This window comes from Vidua chalybeata, chromosome 27, assembly GCF_026979565.1.
Source record: "Vidua chalybeata isolate OUT-0048 chromosome 27, bVidCha1 merged haplotype, whole genome shotgun sequence".
Classification (NCBI taxonomy): Eukaryota; Metazoa; Chordata; class Aves; order Passeriformes; family Viduidae; genus Vidua; species Vidua chalybeata.
The window spans coordinates 2,681,589-2,705,772 of NC_071556.1; the positions used below are offsets into that span (position 1 = coordinate 2,681,589).

At 42.4% G+C, this 24,184-nt stretch overlaps 1 protein-coding gene across 7 annotated transcripts in view; it reads right to left on the reverse strand.

The window, feature by feature from the left end:
* Nucleotides 1–23,922, reverse strand: part of MYO9B (myosin IXB) — a 43,102-nt gene extending 19,180 nt beyond the window's left edge. For all 7 annotated transcript variants that reach the window (XM_053965626.1, XM_053965625.1, XM_053965624.1 and 4 more), the window contains exons 1-14: nt 23,880–23,922; nt 18,540–18,648; nt 15,005–15,898; nt 6,854–6,948; nt 5,528–5,590; nt 5,304–5,403; nt 5,066–5,166; nt 4,725–4,854; nt 4,166–4,255; nt 3,806–3,922; nt 3,393–3,527; nt 1,416–1,537; nt 723–864; nt 295–490 (exon numbers count right to left, since the gene is read on the reverse strand). In XM_053965626.1, the coding sequence (XP_053821601.1) occupies nt 295–490; nt 723–864; nt 1,416–1,537; nt 3,393–3,527; nt 3,806–3,922; nt 4,166–4,255; nt 4,725–4,854; nt 5,066–5,166; nt 5,304–5,403; nt 5,528–5,590; nt 6,854–6,948; nt 15,005–15,841 (2,128 nt within the window). In that variant the 5' untranslated portion in view covers nt 15,842–15,898; nt 18,540–18,648; nt 23,880–23,922. The remainder of the gene's footprint in view (nt 1–294; nt 491–722; nt 865–1,415; nt 1,538–3,392; nt 3,528–3,805; nt 3,923–4,165; nt 4,256–4,724; nt 4,855–5,065; nt 5,167–5,303; nt 5,404–5,527; nt 5,591–6,853; nt 6,949–15,004; nt 15,899–18,539; nt 18,649–23,879) is intronic.
* Between the last annotated feature and the right edge of the window lie 262 nt (nt 23,923–24,184).

The following is a 24,184-nucleotide window of genomic DNA, read 5'->3' on the forward strand; positions in this document are numbered from 1 at the left end:
ACCTGCCCTTCCCCGGTCCATCCCTGCCCTTCCATTCCCCGGTCCATCCCTGCCCTTCCATTCCCCGGTCCATCCCTGCCCTTCCATTCCCCGGTCCATCCCTGCCCTTCCATTCCCCGGTCCATCCCTGCCCTTCCATTCCCCGGTCCATCCCTGCCCTTCCATTCCCCGGTCCATCCCTGCCCTTCCCCAGGTCCATCCCTGCCCTTCCATTCCCCGGTCCATCCCTGCCGCTCCCCGGTCCATCCCTGCCCTTCCATTCCCCGGTCCATCCCTGCCCTTCCCCAGCCCCACCTGCCGTTTTCTGTGCCCTCTCGCGGCCGGCCTGGGCGAACACGGCCATGGCGCGGATGGCGGCGCGCAGCACGGCCCAGCGGAACACGGCCACCGGGTCCATCCCGATCAGCTCCCGCACGAAGGCGCTGTCGCTGCTGCGCAGCAGAGCCACGATGTCGGGTCTCATGTAATCCATGTTCTTCTCCCTGAAATCCTGCAAAATAGGCACATGGAACCACAATATCTCGCAAAACTCCCTGTTTTGTTTATTCAGAATAATAGTGAGGGTTACCGTCCCGTCTACAGCACCACCCTAAAAACAAACCCGAAGTACCTCTGAGAACCCTTCTCATCCAGCCCATTCCCAGCAAATTTTCTACATCCTGACAAAAAACTCCCAGAAAGACAAGGGATTTCTTTTTGTGCCCATCAGATCTACCACGTACTTTGATCTGGTATTTCACTTTGCCAGCAAAGTGGCGAATGATAAAAGCAGGCTCCATCACTGGGGTTCCAACAAAAAACTTGTTCTCCTCATGCTGCTGTTTGAATTTTGCCAGTAGAGTTTGGTTGGTGGCATGTGGAAAACTGGGAATACAAGACAAAAGAGGTCAGCTACTTCTCAAATACAGGTATGTTTATTAGGGTGACAGAATGAACACCTATTGTTGCTTGTGGAAAGTATTCATTGTCCCAAGATCTCTACACCTGCTTTGAATTTTAAAGGTGGGCTCAGTTTCTGGACTCAAACCAAGCAGCTCCACACACAGCAGAATATTCTGAGGTTTCAAGTGTATGTCAATGTTTTCTCTCACTTCCCCAGCCAAATTGAGTTAGCATCACATGAACTATTTACCAAACTTGCTACTTAATGCTCCAAAGACTTACAGACATGCATTTTACTTTAACTGCACTTCCATGGTAAGCCACAAACATGGAAGCTCCTAAGTTTGCATAAGCCAAAGTTCAGTTACCACCATACTGAAGTCATTAGAAGCAAACTCCAGTGTAAATCATAGTCATAAATAACCCTTTGCTTCCCACAACATTCCCCTCCTTTTTGCAGTGCTGTATTTCTGTTCCCTTTCACAGTCTTCCCTCCTCCCTGCCACATGTTTTTGCAGATGTTTGTTGCTTACTTGCTTTCTTCATCCAGAAGATAGAAGAGGCCAGTGGGTTTCTTGCTGATTAAGTGAATGCAGGCCACATTATCAGTATAGTCAATATTGTGCCAAGTGATCCCTTCACTCTTATATTCCTCCTGTGTGGCTCAAGAAAATTCCCATGTCAGTACAGGGCCCTGACCTTTGATGTCCTGTGGTCTAAGTGCTTAAAACACAGCCTTGGACAGCCACAGCAAGTGGAGTTTGTTAGTTCAGGCAGCAGAGACAAAAATAAGGAGAATTTATAAATAAGAACAGAAGAACAGGCATAGTGGCACAGATCAAAGGTCCTCAGGCACGTCACTCAGCAGTGTCTGTTTGGGGTCAAACTATTTCAAAACCAAAGCTGTGCAAGGAATGTTCTGCTGTGCTCTGCCCTCCCAGCAATCCGCAGCCTAGGACCCTGGAGTCAGACATTACATCCTCAGCACTCCAGCAAAACTGGGCACACATAGAGGAGTTCAAGGCTATTTGCTCTTCCACAGCTTTTGTAATACGGGAAACAAGAGTAATTAAATACCAATTCCAAAATTTTCATATTGCACAGTCAGAGGAAATAGCAGAAGTTTTAAAACAAGCAGTTAAGGCCTACACAACATCAGCACCAAGAACTTCCCTCAGGAAGCAATGGATATTGCTTAGGCTCAGAACATTTGGAGCTCCCTGACAAGAGAACATGAAGCTCTTCTGCTGAAGCGACAATCCCTCAAATGCTTGACAAGACAAGCTTCTCACTACAAGATACAGAAGCAAAATACCAGATCTTCTTAATGCTGTAAATACCCACCAAAAAAGCTAATGATAAGGCAATAAAATAAAAAAATTATAAAGTAGAAATAAGAATCACACAGAAAAAATAGTAAATTTTATGTTTAACAAAGGACAAAGAGAACCTCTCATGGTCTAGATTATGATGATGATAAATGCATTATTTTTAAGTAGGTGGAATTCAGTCTGCACAACACAGTGCACACCGTGTTACAGAACTGAAATGCCATTTTCCACAGACAAGCAAGCCTTTATTTAAAAAGATATGGAGATCCCCCTGAGGGCCCTCAGGCTGCAAGAGATACAGGAAATGGGTCATTCAAGGATTAAGCTTATTTGGAAAAATGACATTAGAAAAAAAAAAAAAAAAAAAAAGACAATGTAACTATTTACTCTGGCCAGCCTGGATAGCCAATTCTGTCCTAAGTTATAAAACAGGGACCTCAACATTATGTTTACACACAAAGTTTGGATGTTTGGCAATTTTATTTTCTTTAAAATGCTTGCCTAAAGTTGTTGACAAAGTACCACATACTAGAGAATGACTCCTTTCAGCAGTGACCTGAGAAGAACACTTCTGCAAAAAGCAGAAAAAAACCAAGTCTGGAGCAAACCCCCCTCCACAACCCAGCCTGTACAGTCCAGGTGCAGGACCTGCTGGCTCCTGCAGCACTCAGAGTGCTCTGGCAGATGACAGCACCTGCAAACCAGTCAATCAACACATGCCAGTAATACCAGCAGTTCAGAACCACTGCCAGGATCACAGCTGTATCCCCTAAATGCAGTTGGGTGGGAGAAGCAGCAAAGACTGGTTATTAAATACTTACAGACTGATAAAAGTAAGAGAAGCTGTTTCCCAACCATTTAAACAAAAACACCTGAATCCAACCCCTCACCTACAGACTTCCAACACCAAAGTTCACAGTTTTAGCTGACTTCTGTCTGGGATCACCTGAACCTTATCTTAGTTTTTGCAGTCAAGCAGAAACTTAGTGCCAGCCCTCTGAAGAAAGACCCCATTAGTACAAGAACAAGCAATAGTGAAAGAAGAAATTTTAAAAGTAAAGACTTTCAGAAATATTCAAGCAATTATGCCATGGGATTTTGCAGAGTAAAGGCTAAGTTTGCATAATACACAAACACTTGATAAAAACAGGTTTCACTTCAGCCACTCTCATTTCTTACCTGCTCCAATTTGAAAATGTGCTGATTGAAATAATACTGAAGTTGTTCATTTGCATAATTTATACAGAACTGCTCAAAACTGTTGGTTTCAAAATCTTCAAATCCAAAAATATCAAGTACACCAATAGACAGGCACTAAAAGAAGATGCAGAAATCTAGTTACCAATCTGTCGTACAGTGCCTTAACCCCCACAGAAACAGTCCAGAAAGCAGTGCAGTCTGTGCTGAAAGATTTTAAATATTTAATAGTTCTGCCTACTGTGAATACAGAGATTATTAAATACTACCAGGAAATTTACCACAGGCTTGGGAAGTATTAAAATTCATCCCAGATATCACAACACATCATCTCTAGCATTGACTGTTAGGTCCAAACATACAACTGCCTGCAAAGACTTGGTTTTGTTACTTACTGTAACAGATTCCTCCATGTCCTTCTTGTTAAGGAGTGCATGATTGATTCGCAGAACAATCCAGTCAAACAGAGCACTGTACAAGGACTTGGCCATGGAATCACGAGCTGTTATTGCCTGCAGATCAAACAATCTTCAGAATTTCGTTTAAAAAAATAATCATTTCTGTTCCAAACCAGTGTCCCCCACAGGTTACAACCCCAGCAGAGATAAATAAAACCACAATTTGCCTTTTATTCACACTTCTAACTTTCCAACCATCCCTCACAAAATGTGAAAGTGCACCAAAATAGCTTTTTTTAATCCAAAAAAGCAAGTTTCAGTTATTTAAAATCACTCTACAAATGCTTTTTTACTCACCTCATTGAGACTATATGGCAAAATAAGCTTATCATTAGCAGTCACAGTTTTTCTTTTTGTTAGCACTTCTACCAGGATTTCCCGTTTAACCTTCAAAACAGGAGAGAACAAGAGCTGCTGTCACCATGAAGCTCCTCAACGAGTTATTTGACTGCAGCAGTGGACATACAACTTCTTCAGAGAAGCTCTTTGACAACAGCCACATTTATCATCCATCAGTAGCTTTACAAGTCCTACAACTTGTTTAAATTATCCTGTTTACATTCATTCAGATGTTTCCCTGTGGTGGCAAAGAACACACCTACACTAAATCTATTCTTGCTCATCTCTGATTGGTGAGTCAACAAATTCTATTTCCATCTCTAACCCCAATAATCTCACTAATTTAATGTTTCCCCTCTCACAAGATAAATTTCATGGAAGTATCACAAAGGAGATTTAGATACAGCAATTGGGATATCTGAGTGAAATGCTGAGGTAGAACATGACAAACACCTGTTTGTCATGTTTGTACACCTGTTTGTGTATCACACATTCATGCAAAAGAGAAATACTCTACTTTCAAGAGCTGGGAAAGAATGTCCAACACTTCAGGAGGTCCCACGTCCAACCCTTCATCCCGACCTGTGGCTTTCTTCTTGTATGTGACATTGCCCAAATACAGAATAGCTGAAAGTATTGAAAAGATCCTAAGGAAGAAAAATTGAATTTTGTCAGAATTTTTCTTAAGAGAGTTCATTATGACAGGTTAGCAGACCTAATCCTGCCTCAAGAATTAGTCTGTAAGCTCTCAAACACTCAGCTCTCCCCGTTCCCTACAGAACTACTTTGATCCCAACTGCTCACTGCAAGCCATGAACAATAACTGCCAGTAACAGAAGCTCACAGAATTCCACTTACTGTTTCTTTGTTGCTGAAAGGAAGCCAACCATCTCCATGGCTTGTTTCAATCTCTCAAATTCATGTCGGAGATCTGCCCCATCTTCAATTTTCAAGTTATGCTGCAAAGAGAAATCAAAAAAAAAGGCAAAGAGTGAAACCCAAACGTCACAAAAAGCCCAGTATAATCTAGTCTCCTTCCTTTCATCTTTGAACACACAGACAACCCTTATCAATGCATTGTTAAATCACAGATTACCTGGTTGAGGTAGAAATAATCTTCAGGTTGCTTGAGGTGAAATTCTTTACGCTCTTCCTCATTGACTCCAAGTAGCAAATAATAAAAGACATGGTAGTTCCTGGAAAGTCAATGCATTTCTCTCATTAAAATATAGAGGATTTTCTTTTATTCTATATAATTCAGATGCTCTTAAACTGTTGCATTAATTTTAACTCTCTTGGAAAACTATATTTCTCTCTTACCTTTCATCTTTTTCTTGAGAAACCAGACGAGATTTTTCAAGCAGGTATTTTTCAACCACAGCCCTAAGGAGGCACAGAAAATGAAATAAGCATGAGGGCAAAAAGAAAAGACCTCAGAAAACATCAAACAGCAACTGCCAAGAGAGTTCAAATAATGAGATCTGCACTAGAATGTGCAAGAGAATAGCTTAGACACTACTTTAAATCTAAAGCAAGAATTTCAGTAAGCCCTATATTGTGACAGGAACACAGAAATACCCAAGGAACACCTCTCTGCAGCGCTTGGGTTTAGTGCAGATAACTTAAAACAGGCAGACCAAGCAAGGAAAGTGCTGTTGAAAATTGCCACCAGAAGCAAGACCCACAGAGTGGTAACAATGTGCTATCCTGAAAAATTAACACTTATCTCACAAGGCATGCCAAGGCAAGAGCCCAGAAATATCCCAGATATCTGCCTGATTCTCGTCCCAATAAATCTGCTGGATTTTTATGTCAGTGAAGACATCAGCCCAGAATGGAAGCCAGCCAGCAAACCCCCTATAGAGTGACAAAGTAACCTAAACAATAATTCCAAGTCCTTGACAAGGGGTACAAAGATTAAGGACAAAGTTTGAGCGCCTTTTCCTCAGGCTGAAGACAAAACAAGTGTATTCAAATTGTTCCAATCTCCTGAGCTAGTGTGACTGGGTCTGAAAATATGCTAAATTTGTTCAGAATCATGCTCAAGGCACATGTGGCACAGAGTTCCCAGCCACTCATGTTATTGTAAATGAGAAGAAATCCAAAGAAAAGAAACACTGGAGCAGCAAGGTCAGGGATTGCTCATGACACCCCACCGTCCCTCAGAACCAGCAAATGTAGGCATTAAATATCTTGTGGTTTAAGACCTTCAGATATAAGCACACACATTTGATTAAGTAATTTCATAGCTTTCTTTATCTCTCTAGCTGATGTTTAAATTGTTTCATTAAAATGGCTTCCTCAAATCTATTTCACTTCTCTCCACTCCTCTTAAAAATTCAGATCTTCTGTTTTTAAATGCAAAATGGAGAGGGTAGGGGGTGTTATGCAAAAGCCTTCATTTACCACGAAGGTAAAGATACAGCAGCAGATCCTTAACATGAGCAAGCTGTACAGCAAAGTCAGAATATTGTGCATCACCTGACAATTCCACACAGCTCAGTTTACAGAATCTTAAACTCCACAGCACCAAGCTATTTTCATATGAGCAGAGCTTCAACAAGGCAGCATTTTATGTACAGCAGAGGCTTCCCAGTTCCTAAAAGCACAGAGATCACTCCCAGAATCAGCTCACCCTGTACTTACCCCCGGACAATACCATTCTCTAAATAGTTGACTTGAATGAACTTCCCAAAACGACTGGAGTTATTGTTATGTGCTGTTTTTGCATTTCCAAATGCCTGCAATAAAGCAAAATGAGTTAATTTTCAAACTAAATATGTCAATGCACAGCTTCCCAAGCTCTTCTGTTCATTGTTCAGATTCCTGTTGGCTCCAGAATAAATGGGAATACTGGGGAAATTGCAGCACACAAAGAGCAAAAAGGCAGCCTAGGAAGCCCCCATGTTCCTCACAGAACTGTATGTGTTCATTATTTCACCCCTGCAGTAATACTGGTGGGACTGAGGGAAGGGAATAACACTTTTAGATATTTTCAGGAGTACAGCACAGGTAACCACGGGTAGAGAGTGCAAATCAGCCTCAATCAGTAACAATGAGGACCTCAGCAGTGTGAAGACAGCACAACCACCATGAAATCACCTCTTCCATACAAAAGTCACAAACCACATCCTATTCCCCCATGTATTGCTACCATGGAAAAAAAATCACATTAAACACAACTTTTCTTCAAGAGAGACAGAACATTAATATCTCATTTAAAAAGTTAGCCCAGGGATTTTCAAAGTTGTGTAGTCAAAAAAACAGGAAAAGAACAAACAAACAAACAAAAAATTTTGGTTTACAGAACAACTCATTGGGCAGCTACTCAGCTACACAACACTGAAAAATGGAGTTTTATGATGAGGTGTTAGGAAAGAAAAAACAGATATGGCACAAACCTTAACTATGCATTTCTAACTCTTCTATCAGATTATGCTAATACACACATAACACAAAATCCTCTGCATGAGCCACACTGAACTACAAAGGAAACTTATTATATGTAAAAGTCCAGTACCATTAGTTATTGGGAATGTCTTTATCAACTCTTAACCACGTGTTCCAAGGGGAAGGGAAGCTTGTCACCTTTCTACCAGACAGCATCTAAAGAAGGAAACCTCCCCAAAATGCAATTACTGCTCGGGGGAGACTATGCCAGCATCTCCTGCCACAGATATTTCCTCTCAAAGCTCCAAGCAATGAAGTCCCCCATTAGGAAATCCTCTGCCCTAGTACAGAAGCCTTGTGAAATGATGTGTGAAATGATTGCACAGAGCTGTGTAATCTCTTCCTCCACACACACAGACACACTCGCTCCCACATCCGGAGCACGATGGGTGTGTGAGTGCACTGCACCCAGCTCAGAGCTGTGTGCACGTGGGAAATGGATTTGTAGAAAATGTTTAGAACTTGAGAGAAGGTTTACAAAGTATGTATTTGTATGTAAATGTTGAGATAAGAAAGGTTGATTTAGAAATGGTACGGAAGAGGATAGATATTGTTGAGAGAGAAATGGAAATAGAAATAAGTTTTAAAGGATGATTTTGTAAAAAAGATTAGATATTTTGGAGAAATAGAATTATGAAAGATGTATTGTATGAGGATTTATGAGGGGTAATTTTTTGAGAGTATTCAATTTTTTCTGTTCAAGAGGTTATTGATTTAAATAAATAGGCTGATTGTTTTTTTATGATAACTTCAGAGTGGTAGACGTTGTGGTTTCTATTAGAAACTTACTTTTATCTTCACTCCTTACTGGGACAACATGTCTATTTCTACAAATCCATTTCCCACATGTGTACACCCAGCCATGGTGTACACATCCAAACAGGGGCTATTTCCATGCAAAACATTGGCATTATCATTATCTGTATGTTGAAAGTCTTCCTTTCTCTTCTGGTTTTGGTTTTGTTTTTTTTTTTTTTCAAAGTACCTTAAGGGTTTCAGCAGCGCTGCAGTGGAACTTTTGGCCCATTAATTCCAGACCAGTTTCTCCAAGCTCTCCCACAAGCAGATTTCCACCACTATCTGCATTTAGAGGACCTGAAACACTTTCTATACACTGGGAGAATGTCCACAATTCTTCAGGCAACTGTTATTCCTGACCTAAAGGAAGAAGCTCAAGGAGCTTTTCCTGTGCAGAGTAACTGTACTGCAACTCCAGAAAAATCAACAGGCTTCAGTAGGGAGAGGATTTGTATCCAGAAGTGCTCACAGATGGCTGAGGGGAGAGGATTTGTATCCAGAAGTGCTCACAGATGGCTGAGGGGAGAGGATTTGTATCCAGAAGTGCTCACAGATGGCTGAGGGGAGAGGATTTGTATCCAGAAGTGCTCACAGATGGCTGAGGCTGAGCTCCAGCTCTGGATTTTCCAAGACCACACCACACACGTCACAGTGCCAACAGCATCCCCACTCAGATTTTTCAAAGCAAGCATTGCTCAGCCACCAATATTTCTTTGCAGCATTTATCCACCAATGTATCACCCAGATTTCCCTTTTTTAGAGCCCATTTTGCATGAATATGCATAAAATCCAGCCCAGCTCCTTGCAGTTGCCAACCCAGCAGTGAAAGTCCCGTGACATCAGCACAGTGAATTGTCAGTAACTCAAACCCCTCTTCCTCTCCAGGACAGTGGCTCAGCTCCTGCTCTCTGCAGAACACCATCCAACTTCCCACTCTGGGCTTTGGGAAATCTGCTACAGTGAACTTTGCCAGGCTACAGAGCAATGGACTTACAAAATGATCCCAGAAAACATTTTTATAAAGTTTTCCAACTTCAGCCTCCAGTTAACTATCAGTTATGTCCAAGAAGCCAAATCACAGTACAGCTAAATTTGCAACATTATTTTTTATTAATAAATATTTTTGGCATTATAGAGTTAAGAAATCCCATAACTCAGGCTTCCTGAAAAACTTTTCTTAGTGATTACTCATGTAAGCAATGAATACAGTTTAAAACTAAAAGCTCTTATGATCTCATGTGTCTGGTATTTAGTCAAAGCACACAGCAAATTCTTAAAAGCTGATCTAATATTAACAGTTTTTAGGAAAGTTTTAATGTACCCATTTCCTCAGAAAAGCCTTTAACATCTACAGCTTTTTAAAGAACATTCCAAGTCAGGTAACATTCTGGGTGGGTTTTTTTTTTTGTGACATTTAACTTTAAGGACTGTTGCCATGTTCTTCAAAATACTTTGAAGAGGTCAAAATAAATTCACAAGAAAATTTCAGCTAAAGATAATTAATCCTTTATACAAACAAACCCATTCACTGTTTTCCTTTGTGAGTCCATGAAAAGACAAAACCAAAAAAACTAAAACTAAATCACTGCAATGTGCAACACCAGCTGAATAAAACAGGGTGAGTCAAAAATAGAGCAATGGTAGCAGGAATCAGAGCTGGGATAGCCTATTCTGGGAGGCAGGAAGTCATTCTACCATCCTCTTACCTTGGAATGCAAGAGGCAGAAACTGGAGCCTGACACTTAAATCTCTTACAACAGGGATAGATATAAAAGTATGCAGAAAATCACCAAATTCTCCTTTTATTTGTTAAAAAAAAAAAAAACAACAAAACCCCAACACCCACGCACATACTCCAAGCATGTACCTCACGAACACAACAAAAATCTCATTGAATTATTTCATAAGAATTGCCAAAATCTGAAAAAGCTATTGGGAGTTTGATGTAAACCACTCAGCTCCATGGCAGAACCAGTCCTGCACACAGACCCAGCTTCCAGTGTGCCAGAGGACAGGGGAGACTCCAATTCCACACCCTGGCAGGGGAAAGGACTCCTTCAGGGCTGAGCTTGGTTTCACTTAACTCGGTTTAAGTGGTCCTTACAACCATGCTGTGAAGTATCCACTCACCAACAGGAAATTCAGGGTAATTCTGCAACTCCTCCTGCTGGGGGATGTCCTGGGAACTCCAAGCAATCCCCCTGGCAGGACTGAATGAAGAACAAGGTGATTTTTCCCCAAGAGGAAAAGCAGGCAACATGACATTTCTACCAGAAAAACCAGTGCCATGCAAGCAAATGGAAAAAGAAGTTCCATTCCTCCTCTGATTAGGTTTCTTAAAGCAAACCCATGCAGATAATGGCTGCAAAACAAGCACCTTCCCTGGAACAGAGCAGGCTGCACCACAAGGTGCATGTGCAGGCTTTTGATGCCTCAGGTTTGAGCTTTTCTATTTTTCACATTCTGTGCTGCTTTAGTGTGTGGCTCTGGGCTTCACATGAGGGGATGGTGAGCTCTGTGCACAGAGCAGGGAGACAAAACAATTCCTTCTCCAGCTGGGCACCAAGGACAAATGATCCAAACCTCAGGCCCAAGAGCACAAACAACGTGGAATGAAGAGAGAAAAACAAGGATGGGACTGCATGGGCTGGAGCTGGAATTGGACAATGAACTCCAATGTGCAAATGGAGCAGAACTGATCACAGTGAGAGCCCCTGTGAGCACTCGTGCATTTTGGGACCATTTTGGTTCATCTTGGGTGCAGCCCTGGCTGGGCTCTGGTGCTGCCCAAGGTGGATCCATTGAGGCCTTTTAATAAATCCCTGCTTTATTCTTTAGCTCTGTCCAGTCTCTGTTCTAGAGCAGCCTGCACAAGGCATCACTTTGATGGCAAATAGAAATGAAAACCAGAGCTGAAGTTCCACTGAGCTTCAGCCCATCTCATCCCAAAGCCACCAGCACAGTGGGCCTGTCATGAGGGAAACAGAGCTGGCAGCAAATTGCTCTGCTCTTCTCCACAGAACTGTAAAGCACAAAACTTGCTATGATTAAATTTTAGAAGTTTTTAAATCTGGTGAGTTCTAGAAAATCTGATCCGCCCCTGCCTGATTGTGCTGTCAATAATAATTCTTTTTTAGAAGATCAATTAATAAAAGCTTCCTGCTGGAATTTCCATTTTATTTGGCCTTAATTCTTTCCAAAGACTAGTTCAGCATCACTGAAAAACCAAGAACACATCCAAATGGGAATAAGCAATGATTTACAAAATAATACATAAAGAATTATGACACTTCAAATATTTTCATCTGTCCCAACTCCTCTCAGCTCCCATTTCAGAGGGAAATGAACTTTCAGCACACTCAAAAAGTAACTGAAATTCTGTAATAAACAGGGGACACTGAGGGTTACAACTTAACAACAGACAGCCAAGGGAAGCTCTGCTGCCAGAAAACAAAGCTCCCACTCCCTCTGTTCTCTCACCACATGTTCCTGTCCCCTAACTCAATTTTCTGCCACTTTACTAAATTAGCTGGCTTGAAGAATAAGTGAACTTTAAGTTTCCAAAATAAATTCAGAGTCTTCGATAGCACACTACGCATTTTATAGCTGAAACATGCAGTTAAGCCATTTTTCCCTGATGAAAGGGAAATATAAATTTATTGGAAACTTCTTCAATGTGTATGGAAAGGTTTGTCTTATTTGAGACTATAAAATAAACAAAGGTTTGAGTCATTATTCCCAATTTGACCCAAATAATAATTCTCCAAGGTTCGATTCACTATTCCAAATTTGACCCAAATAGTCCCCAAGTGTAAATTTCTTCTTAGGATTTCAATCATAAGTAACTTGAACTTAGTCAATACAAGAAGGCAAAGCTTCAAGTCAGGGAACTGTATTTTAATTACTAAATTTAGAAAAGGTTGAAAACATTAGGAGTATCTTAAAACAGAGCTTATATTTATCTTCCCACCAGTTTTAAAGAAACTGGAGATGATCTCCCTTAGGCTGGAGGTATAATGAAAACAAATAAGAAAATAACAAACCATAATCTGAGAGCAATTCCTATACAGGAGAGGCAAGTGAATGCCCATGAACTGTTAAAGACCAGCACAAAGCTCAGCTCTAGACACCACTGTCCAGGGAAGCAGCCTCCCTTCCTGATCCTTTTTCTCTGGAAAGCTGCAAGCAGTGCCAAACATAATCAGAATTATTGCAATTGATCTCTGCTTGTAAGCTCTCCTACAAGGAACCTTTTAAACAGCTCAAACGGCTGCTGGGATGGAGCAGGAAGTGTCAGAGGCTCAGAGCTGCCCCATGACCACTCTCCTCTCACAGCCCATGTGACTTGTGCTGATACCATGGTTCATTTTTAACTCCATTGTCTCAGCATCAGGGCTTCCATCTCTCAGATGTTTGGCAAAGCAACATCAAGCAACATTTAACATCAATTTTTTCATGATCCAGCTGTAACTCCATTCTTCAGTCTACAAATTGTAATCAAGGAGCAAAAACATTAAACATAGTTTATCTGTAAACTGTTTAGAGATATGAACTCAGATTAATCACCCAACTCAGAAACAAGACTCAGTAAGAAATATTTCTGTTCCCTAAGCATGAAAACATAAAATCACAAATCCACCTCCATAACACCCTTATTGTGTTCACCCCTCTGTGCTAGAAACAGCTGCTTTAACCCCTTGAACTTTTACACAAGGTCAGCCTGCAAACAGCCCCATTTTACTTAGGCAGCAGAAGAGATAACTAAAATGAGGAAGTTTTGACCCAGAATGCAACCCACTTCTACATCACGGAAGTTTTTAGTCAAATATACATTTTCAACTTTGATGAAGATTCAGAATAAAACTTCAAAGTTAAACAGAGCGTTCTCAAATTGTCTGGGCACACTAGAATTGTTTGTGCAAAAAAATCCCCAGAAACAACCATTTAAGAAAAACTCCCTTGTAGCACTTTAGTTCCCTTCAGTAAAAACCCAAAATGAGTCACCACGGATGGATTTAGAAGTGACCAGCTCTAAGAGGAGTCTGCAGTCAGTTTAACTTCCACAAAGCAATGTAAGCTTTCTGTGCATCCCTCCCCAGGACCAAGAGTTGACTTTTTTTTTTTAATTATGCTTAGTGACTGAAATTGGGAAACATGGAAGCTTCACTGTCAGCTGAATCAACCCTGATGCATCAAAACAGGAGAACTGGATTTTACCTCTCGTGTTCTAAGCCTACCTCTTGGATGCACACTGAATTTACATGAACATCTCTTCAATTCTGAAAGACTATTTTCTCATGAAAAGTGTTACTAAATGCTCGGTGGAAGTCTGAAGAAATTGTGGTACTTAACACAATCAGTCTTAACATAGAAAACCACAAATATCTCTTTATGAGCATGCCCAGCTTTACACAACAGCCGGCTTGTGACTCCAACAAAGTTATGAATTTTAGTTCTGAGCCCAGGAATACATGCATTTGTCACTCAGCAGACAAACAGGCATACAGGACTTTAAATCTTTGCCTGGTTTGACACAGCTGTACCAGGTCTGTAGACAAGGATATGAAAGACTTAAATTTATCAAAGGCAGAGAGATCAGCTGATCAAACAGGGCTTTCCACTGTGACCCCTTCCTGTTTTCTGTTTAGAACTGCAAACTTGAACTCCAGCAACCAAAAAGCCTCAATTTTACTTCTTCTTTCAAGCAGCTGAAAGCAACACAAAAAAGAACTTGCATATATTCCTCATTCTTTACAGAAGAGCTTTAAAAAAAGCTTGAACTTTTTTTTATGAAGGAGTTACTACATTTGAAACTAAACCTAAAAATTACAATAATGGTCTTGAAGTTCTTTGCTGTTGAAGATTTTGTTAGGGTGAGCATTACATCCATCCACTCTTCTGGAGTTATTCCTTTAAGGGAGTAAAAGGCCTAACAAATCAGTTTAAGTTTATCCTGACATTACCTAATACAGGGCCAGCTTCCCTTCTTCTCACATGTTTAATTTTGCTTTCTGTTGGAAATGCTGTAATAATTAAAAGCCAAAACAGACTCCCACTTTCTCCCCAACTAAAAATGTTGCTCTCTTCCAGAAACAGCTGTAGAAATAACCCCCTCAAAAAATGAGTTCAGTAAAATGTTCACACACAAAGGCAGGATCACACCAAGCAGTTGAAGTTTCAGTGGAAGAATACATATGAAAAATTTGCTTATGATTTGATTCAAATGCCATCAAAACTTTCAGATGGAAAACACAGGTAACCTCTGCCCCAGATTATTGTTGTTTAGTGGTGCAAAGTTAAGTCATATACAACTTACAAGCAACAGGAAGTCAAGTGAACATAATGAGGAAAATCAAATAGAAGCAGTCGGGTAACGCTGCCAAGCACCACTGCAGCCCAGTGACATTTAAACCTACACCAAGTGACAAGCCTAAACCAGTGACATTTTAAGCCTAAACCAAGTAGGTGACTCAGAAGTAGCATCCAACAGAAGTTATTTGAAGTTTTTAAAACACAATTGCACAGAAGGCAACTTGAGCATGAATTTACCTCCAGCACTGGTCCAGCTCCCAGAATGGTTCTCTCCACACCACTGGCGTACCCTTTCTGGCTCAGTGCCGTGAGGCAGTGAATTAAGAAGTTTGTGCTTTGGGTTTTCCCAGACCCACTTTCACCTGATATAACGATGCACTGATTAACATGTTTTTTAAGCATTGTGTGATAGGCCACATCAGCAATGGCAAAAATATGAGGCTCCAACTTCCCAAGCTGATGGTTCTCATACATCTTGACATACTTGGGGTTATAAATGGGCAGGAACTTGAAGGGGTTAATTGCAATCAGGATACTTCCTGCGTAAGTGTAGATTCTGTGCTTTAGGAAGCGGCACTTGAGATTCTCCAGGAGCGTGGTCTCTGTCAGGTTGGGCAGATTGCAAAGGTCATCAAAGTCCTCCTGGTGCCAGGGCAGAAAACCCCTCTCCACCAAGCGCCGGGCATCCGTCTCCTTGGAGAGCAGCTGCATCTGCACGTACTTGATGGTGCCATCAGTGTTCCTTTCCTGCAGGAGGAAGTAGTACCCATCCTTCTGCGGGTGCTCGTCCTGAGCGCGGCGAGGCCAAAGCAAAACCCTGTGCACGGGAGAATCGTTTATGTCAAGTACCCATTCTTCTCCACCTGATTCTTTCACCTCCACGAGCACATAATGTTTGGAGACATCCAAGTTTAAGATGTTAATCACATCCTTGATGACATCTGATGACGTACTGTCCTTGGTTGCTGTCACTTTGCAGCAGGGAGCACTTTCTGTTGAGAGCTGGGGGTAAATATGAAGATTATAGGCTGCCTTTGCCTGGCAAACTGCACTGTCAGCATCTTTTAAACTCATTCTGTCCCCAGATGGGCTTCAGTCTTCCACCCCTGCTTAATATGCAGTGCCCATTGTCTGAAAAAAAAAAAAGAAAAATGAAAAAAAATCAGGTGTTAAGAAGTGTGTACAACAGGTATTAGGGAAAGGTGTTATTTTCTTCAGGATGAGAATACAGTTATTACATAGTGCATTTGTTCTTTAATAACTTACTATCAGTGATATTATTTCTAACAGCCTGTTTGGGATATCCTATGGAGTGGAGAGCTGCCACAGCACCCAGACTCCTTTCACTGTTCCTTCTGGTCCCATGCCACCCCTTCCTCCCTGTCATGGCACTCAAGAATTCATACAGCCAATGCAAAACAAACCAGGAGCAATGTCCAAACTAAAACTTCCTTGTTTCCCCAGGTCAGTTTTAGCCCAGATACTTTCTTTGACTTGGTCCACATAAACATTTATCCACCCTCCCACAGAAACTCTTCCTTAAAGCTGCACCAGCAGCTTGAGGCAGAAACAGGATTTGGTCACTTCTTAATTCAGCAGTGATGGTTTAGAGCAGCCATAAGCTATGGCAGAGGGATCAGTGCACATAGACACAAGGAGGAAAATGGTTCTGACACAGAGACCCACTATATTTTTTCCCCTTATTTTCCCTAACTGAGCTCTTGCCATGAGAAGTACAAGACAGGTAGAGCATCTACCCCACTGAGCTTTCAGGAAGCAGAGCCCCCAGCTGCCTGGAGCAGACAGTGCCAGCTCCTTCTAACACACCAGAGAGATCTCCTCAACACAGGTCATTTACACAGCCAAGAGACTGCTCATTCCACTTGAGTGAACCACATCCTTGCTACAGAGGGGCTGAACATGACTTTTATCTTCCATTTTAGGCAACAAAGTAAAGTTAAGTCTTATTGCAAGTACTTTTCAGCAGTAAACAAGACCCGAAATAACTCACTTCATTCACAAGTCCTTGTGCCCATCACATCAACTCCTTCCTCACTGGGTTCAGGAACCTCATTCACACATCTCCAAAAATCATTCATCACGATGCCTTTTTCCTCCCTTCAGCCTTGGTGCAGGCCAGATAACTCCAGCCTATCAACAACCTCAGAAGCCACCTCTTCCTCACTGCCAAGTTAAAAGTCTCTAGACTCTGCTACCATCTGTGCCTTCATGAGTGATTTTCCTCTCATCTGCAGTTTGGTGCCCCCAGGTCACCAGGACTAAGTTTGCCCATGCTGCTTTAGCTCCACAGCTCCTTTGCTTATCAAGGGGTACTAAAGGAGAAGGATAATGAAGTACCCCTTTGTTTTAGCAGTCTGTAAAACTTCATACTGAGAATAGCAGTTCAATTTTTGCTTCAAGAACAAAGTTTTCTAATTATACACTGACATGGCAAATTCATTTGAAAAAAAAAAAAGAGGAAAGAGGCAGAGAAATGCCAAAGAAGTTACTTTCTGCCACTAAACAACTGCACAGGAACTTGCACAAGGCCACAGAGAGTAATCATTTCAAATTAAAATCAGTAGAGTTGGAGGCTTTTAGCTGCCACTTCCACTGCAAGTAGTGAATCACTTCACAGAACATATGACATAGCTGTGGCTCATGAACAGCCTCTGAGGAGGGAGCTGTGCTTTCAGGGACTCTGCACAGACAGCTTACAGCAGACACTGCCACACAAGCTGGATCATTTGTAGTGGCTACTCATCAAAAGGAAAGCTGAATAAGCCACAGATGGCAAGACAAACCACAAAACATCTCTGATCAAACTGTATGATCCACCCAAAAATGTTTTTCCCAATTAAATGTCATTCTCTGTTCATTAAGGAGGGCTGGTTCCAAGAACTAGGCCATACAAAAGGCTGCAGCAGTGAGCTCCAAATGCCCTCTCCATTTCCTGTAATTAGCACTGACCAGTAAAGAAGTCTGAAGCACCTTTGAAGTAATTAAGCAAGTGTTAAGCATTCTTAATATATAAAGGCTAAAACCTTGACACAAAGTAGAATGTGCAGCAGACTGCTGCTCATGGGGAAGACCCACCTGAGCACAGACAGAAAAACAGAACAGCAACCATTTTCCTCTGCAGCTACTCAGCCAGTTCAAGGGACACAGCCTTTTGCAGACTTCCTTTTTTCACCCCCCCAAGCAATTCGTTTCAGACACACAGTCTGCTGAGTTAGAGGAAGTCCCCTCAGTAAGCATTTTGGCCAAAACAGCTCCCTAAAAAACACTGCACCAGCTTTTTGCCAGCACAAGAAGAGCTGAACCTCAGCGCTGACCTGTGACTTTACTAACACACATTTCCTAACCTTGTCCTGTGTCAGCCACCAAAATTTGGGACATTGCTCAAGATCCCTGCTCACACTTCCCAAAGGGGAAATCAGAGTGCAGATGCCACTTCTCTACAAGTGACAAACCCAAGGCCATTAGAGCCAGTAGTGACAAACCCAAGCCATTAGAGCCACACTGCTCAAGTATGTACGACTGGAAAATTCAATTTTTCCATCTGAGAATGTCCAGATATTGCAGAGATTTGAGGAAAACCTGCTGGTCCCCTAGTATTTGTGATTTTCTTAGAAAGGATATAAAATGTATTTGATGACAATACTGCTCTGAAAGAGACAGACCTCTGGCTTCTCACTAAACAATTTTTCAAGCTACAAATTAGAACATAAAAGCAAAAGAGCATTCACTGGACAGATAATAAATTGGTTACCTAATGAGTCCCAGTATTCAACTAAGGACAGGTATCTTCAAGCAATTGGAGGATGAGTTCCTAGTGAAGTTGGGTTCCTGGCATGAAAGTAAACATTTTCATGATGGTTCTAAAAAAAAAAAGAAAAGAGTTACTGATAAAGAACATATCATAGAGAGATTGAGAAGGCAGCAAGTGAGCAAGAAGTTAAATCAATTATATAGTTCAGTAATATAGGAGCAAAAAACCAACTGCTTAACAAATTTCTGCTGAGTTTACAGACATATAACACTTCAACTTTATCCAAGAACCAGTCTATACCAGAGGGATGGAAGGGGAGCTATCCTGAAATAGGTTTGAAAGCATAGCAATGAATTATTTGAACATGGTATTCCACCATAGCTCCACAAGCATGCCAGTGAATGCAATCTCCAGATAAACATAAATTAATATTTTGTTAGACAGCCATATCACCCTTGTACTCAGAAGACACATGACCAACACAGCATCTAGAATAAATCCAAATTTCAATTAAGGAGCTAAGGGCACCACCAACAAGAACAAACCTAAATTTGTTAGAAAATCCCCCCCTTAGAGCCAAACACTCTGCAAGCTTTGTCTGTGAGGAGCACACAGAGGACACTGTTATCAGGGGTAGTCCTTGCACAGGACCTGCAGTTGGGAACAATCACCAGGCTGGAGGACAAAGCCACAACACAGGGCACAGGCTGGAACTCGCAGCTAAACGAACTCAGGCAAACATAAGACATAAATATCAGCAGAAGATTAAACTGCACTGCAAAAGCTTAACTGACACCAATTAGGTCTGGTTGCCAAACCTCTTTTTAGAAAATCAGCCAGTCCCCAGTAACCAAGTTAATTAGAAGACTTAATTACATACCACCCTCTTGTTTATGTCAAGACAGTCCAAAGAGATGATTGCAATGATTCCTTCTCATTTTATGATCTCTGATTTAGACAATTTTAAGCAATTGAAATATTTATGCAGTGTGATTTGGATCATCATGGAAGTACAAGCCTGAATTCAGGTGCAGAAAATACTGGAAGTAAAAGGAAAAATACAAGAAAGAAGGTAATACTGAAACCATACATGTCAGCAGGCAAATCCTGCAGGCCACCACTGCTGGGTTCTGTCTACAGGTGGAAATTCTGCAGTTACCTCAAGTTCTTTCAATACCTTTTCTTATAAGAAATCCCTTTTCAATATACAGAAGAGGAAAAAAAAATCTGTAACTTTTTGCTCAGACAATTTTAGTAACAAAACCAAACCAGTCCAATTCTAGATGGTAATTTTGATGGTATTTTGTAAGGGTTTTCTAGACTACATTAAGCCAATTAATTTTTAATAGGCATTAAAGCCAACAGGGTCCACTTGGTAACAGAGTGGAACTCCAGCAGAGAGCTTTGCCCCAATCAGTGCAGGGTATCTCTTTAGTTTAAATAAGGCCATAATTTGAAGCCACATATTTAGTCAATGAATCATGGTGAAGCTAAAAAGGGAAAGCTACCATTACAGCAAAATTGTTGAGGATGAACTGTATAATATTCCAGTTCATCACATTTTCATGTGCATTTCCACTGCAGCATTCCTCAAAGGGAAAGATTCCAGCTTTTCTCATTGCTCACCAAACAATTCTCAACACAAAAATGGAAATGAACCACAGGTACTTGGTCTCTGATATTCTTAAACACCAGAACTGCCAGTGACCATCCCCAAAAGAGACCAATCTGTCTGGTCAAATTGAAAACATTTAGCAATTTCAAAAATATTCAGCTATTACCGACCTTGATTTCCAAAGCAAGGAATTTCCAGCAAATCAGGCTACAGAGACACTTTAAAATTTCCGCAGTTAACTGTGCAATTAACAGGTAAGGTAAAGATCCTTGTCCTACCTCATGTCATAAGGACAGGTACTGTTAATTGAGCATAATTGCTTTTATTTTTTTTCAGTATTCCAGGCATTTGTAGATTACTTGAAAATCACTTCAGGTTCTAGTCACGCTTCAATGTTTTCCTTGGTTATAAAAAATTCAGCTGGACTAAACAACTTCAGATCCTGGCTTTTCTTTAAAAGCTCTTGGATTTTCTGCTCCAAAAGGAGGAGTTCTGAATGGACCACACAAAAATTACAACACATTTGTTACTACTCTTTGCAATCAACCCTGTGGGGAAGTTACTGCCCCAGAGTGTCTGACAAAGGAGAAGCTGGGCTGCAATGTAATGTAACACAGGAAAAAGTCAAAGAAATCACTTTTGTTACAGGCAGTTCCTTCTCAGTTACCTGCTCCTGGGACCCTGATCCCAATCCCCATCCTAAACCAGCCCTGATGCAGCCTCCACTTCCTCTGAATGACTCAAATGCACAATCTCACTTCAAAACACAGACATCTTATCAGGCTTTACAGTGATCTTAGATGTTATTAGCCTATAGAAGTGTGATGTCACAGAGTTACAGATGCACATGAGAGTATGATTCAGAAAATGTGGCCCAGCTGAGGAATCAAGGCAAAGCAACTGAAAGGCTCAGAGGTAAAGAATGCAAGCCAAAAGAACTTTGGGAGCCATTCTACCACCTTTTGTAGTTTTCTTATTTTTTTCCTTAACAGCACTACAGCTGTCAACAAAGGAAATAAAAGTTTCTCTGCTCTAATGTTGCATTTACACTGATGAGAAATTTTTTGAAGAAACTTTAGGCTGAACTTCTGTGTGAACAGAATGTACACATGTCAAAAATAGCTTTAAAAACACTTTTATTCTTTAATATCAATGGTCTTAATAGAAAGGGCAGATTTTTCTGGAATCTGCATTGAGTTTCATTTGGTAATCAGAGACACACAACACAATAAAGCCTTGATAAAAGCAACTCCACAAGCCAGGCTTAAGTCACTTGATACACCAAGAAAACACAACATTCTACAGACAAAACCTTTGAATTTTCATTTTGGGAAATAAATACATTCATATCCTTCCTATTAGGGAAAAAAAAACCTTATCAGCATCTCAGGCTTTACTTCTCCTTGATATTAGCATAAACAGGCCTTGCTTCTTAGAAACGTGACAAACACCTTCAGCCTTCAAATCCACAAAAAACACTGAGCCAAAAAACATTTTGTTGAATCAGAGTATTTCACTCTTTTCCTTGACTGTTTAGACAGCCAATACTGTAGCATTTTTTAGGAATTCTTCCCTTTTAAAAGCCTAGGATATGCAAATCCTGCCCTTTGACCTTGTAGCTGAGGAAAGGCCATATTTAGCCTCAGTGTGCATGTGAGTCAAACATGTTATTCATGCACAGGATTATTCAAGAAGTCTAATGCTTGAATCACTATGGGTCAGAAAACTGTCTGCACAGAGCATTCCTTTCTAGGTGAACCTCGTTTAAATCTTTCATCAGCTGCATTTACCCTTCCTAAATTATTCAGTTCCATGGGCGTTTTGGGTTCCACAGAAAAGCTCAGACCTGGGAGTCCTCCCACTGGGAATGGACAGTTTGTGCAGGCAGCTGTCACTGCAGGAGCTGCAACATTCAACTTGTGAAAAAGCTTTTTGTTGAGACAAACGTTCAAGCACAGTAACAAAAAAAAAAAAAAAAAAAAAAGCTCCAAACTGTCCAGTTCTACAAAACCAAACCACTTTGCATTACTGCAGTAACTCCCGAGTTTTATGTGAATAATTAAGGATTAAAGATTGAGGAAGTGGCCTCGGATGCATCATCCTGAAAAGCACAATGTTATTGGACTTCAGATGTAGGGCAGGCAGAACCCCACAGCAGTGCAAAGACAAAAAATACCCCAAGGTTAACTATTTTCTAAAATAAGCCACAGCGGATCTTGGAGCTAATATAAATATGCATTAAATGCTCCCCAAGCTGCTTCCCCTACATTAAATGGATTTGTTCCTGACAAGATCCTGAGTTAAAGACACCCAGGGCTCACTAAAACTTGCTGGGTGTGACACCAACATCCTAAACCGGAATGCAAGGTTACCCCACGCTGTTACTTTAGGGCAAGTTCTTCAGCCCTGGATTCCAGCTAACAGGCCTGAAATCAAAGAGCTCCTAATTACCCATGACAAACTTATTTGCAAACAGCCTGGCAGACGCACCGATACCGATCCACCTCTAGGAGTACCGTGGGAGGATGCTGATGACATCTTTGAAAGGCTAATTGCATCTGCCAGCAGCCTGAGATCATCTCCAGCCCTTTGTCCGCTGCCACCCATTTCCAGAAGGTGAAATCAAAGAATGCTGAGCTCGTTTGCACCCAAAGTGCTTCTCGCTTTTCACAAACACGAATTGCAAATAAAGCTGGGCAAGAACTTTGCCAAAATGCTTACAGAGTAACAGAAAACAAAGCTAAAATGATACTGGGAATTCATCTTCCACCAGGATCACACCTACCTGCATCGGACCGATGGCCAGAATTGTCATGAGTCAGGATAGTAGTCTGATACTTTTAGTCTAGAAACATGTAACAAAGGATGTTCCTAGCTTGCAAAAGTTTTACTTCCCAGAGATTGCAAAACTAAGCTTGCCAGAAAGACAGAGCACTATCGACATCCACACAGCAAGAGGATTCAATTGGGCAATGACAGTCATCACGATAAAGCACGATCTCAGCACAGCAGCAGCACCAACTGTCAAGAGCTGCTCAAAAATAGCACAAAGAAACCATAGAACCCCGAGAGTTCTAACGAATTTTTTGAAAGATCGTGTGATATCTGTCTGCAAGATTACAGGCTGTTCATACCGAGAGTCAGAGACATCACAGAACACTGTGTGGCTGAAAAATCACAAGCAGGGGACGGAAAAAGCCAGGAGCTGGAAGCGACACCGTGCCCTGCTCAGCGGGCAGGCTCTGCCCGAGAGACGCAGCCGGGAGTCAGACACTTCCCTTCCCCTGGGCACCGCCAGCTCCTCGGGCACAGCTGGCACAAAGACAGTCAGCACCTGCCCGTGCCCGGCACAGCCCCGGAGCCGGGCACGGCCCCCGGCCCCGAGCACACCCGGGCTCCTCAGGGCGTCCCGGGGAACCGCTCCGGCCCCGGGCTCCTGAGGGCGGCTGCCCCGGCCTGGAACTGACCCCCAGACAGCCCCTCAGAGCCGACCCTCCCACGCTCCCTCACATCTGCCCCGAGGCACCGACCCTCACAGATCCCCTCAGAGCCGACCCCCACACGCCCCCTCAGAACTGCCCCGGCCGCCCACAGCGCTCGGTGCGAGACCCGGTCGCTGCGAGGCACGGCCACCAGAGCGCTGGGTAGCCCGTAGCGAACGAGCGGGAGGGATGAGGAGCGGGAGGGATGAGGAGCAGGGGGGAGAGGAGCGCGGGGCCCGTTACCTGCGCCGGTGTCGAAGCGCGGCCGCCCGGCCCCGCCGCCGCCACAGGCCCCGCGAGCGCCACTTCCGGGTGGGGGGGGGGGGGGCCGGGGCGCGCCCATTCAGCGCCGCGCTCGCCCCGCGCATGCGCCGCCCCGCGGCAGGGCCGGGGCTGGGGGCGCGGAGCGGCAGCGCGGCCCGGTGGAGTGCGGGGGCCGCGGCGGGCGGTGCTCGGGGGGACGCGGGTTCGAGCCCCGAGCCCGCCTCTCGGCCCCGCCGCGGCTCCCGGCGCGGGTGGGCGGCGGCAGCAGGTGCTGTCTGTCTGTA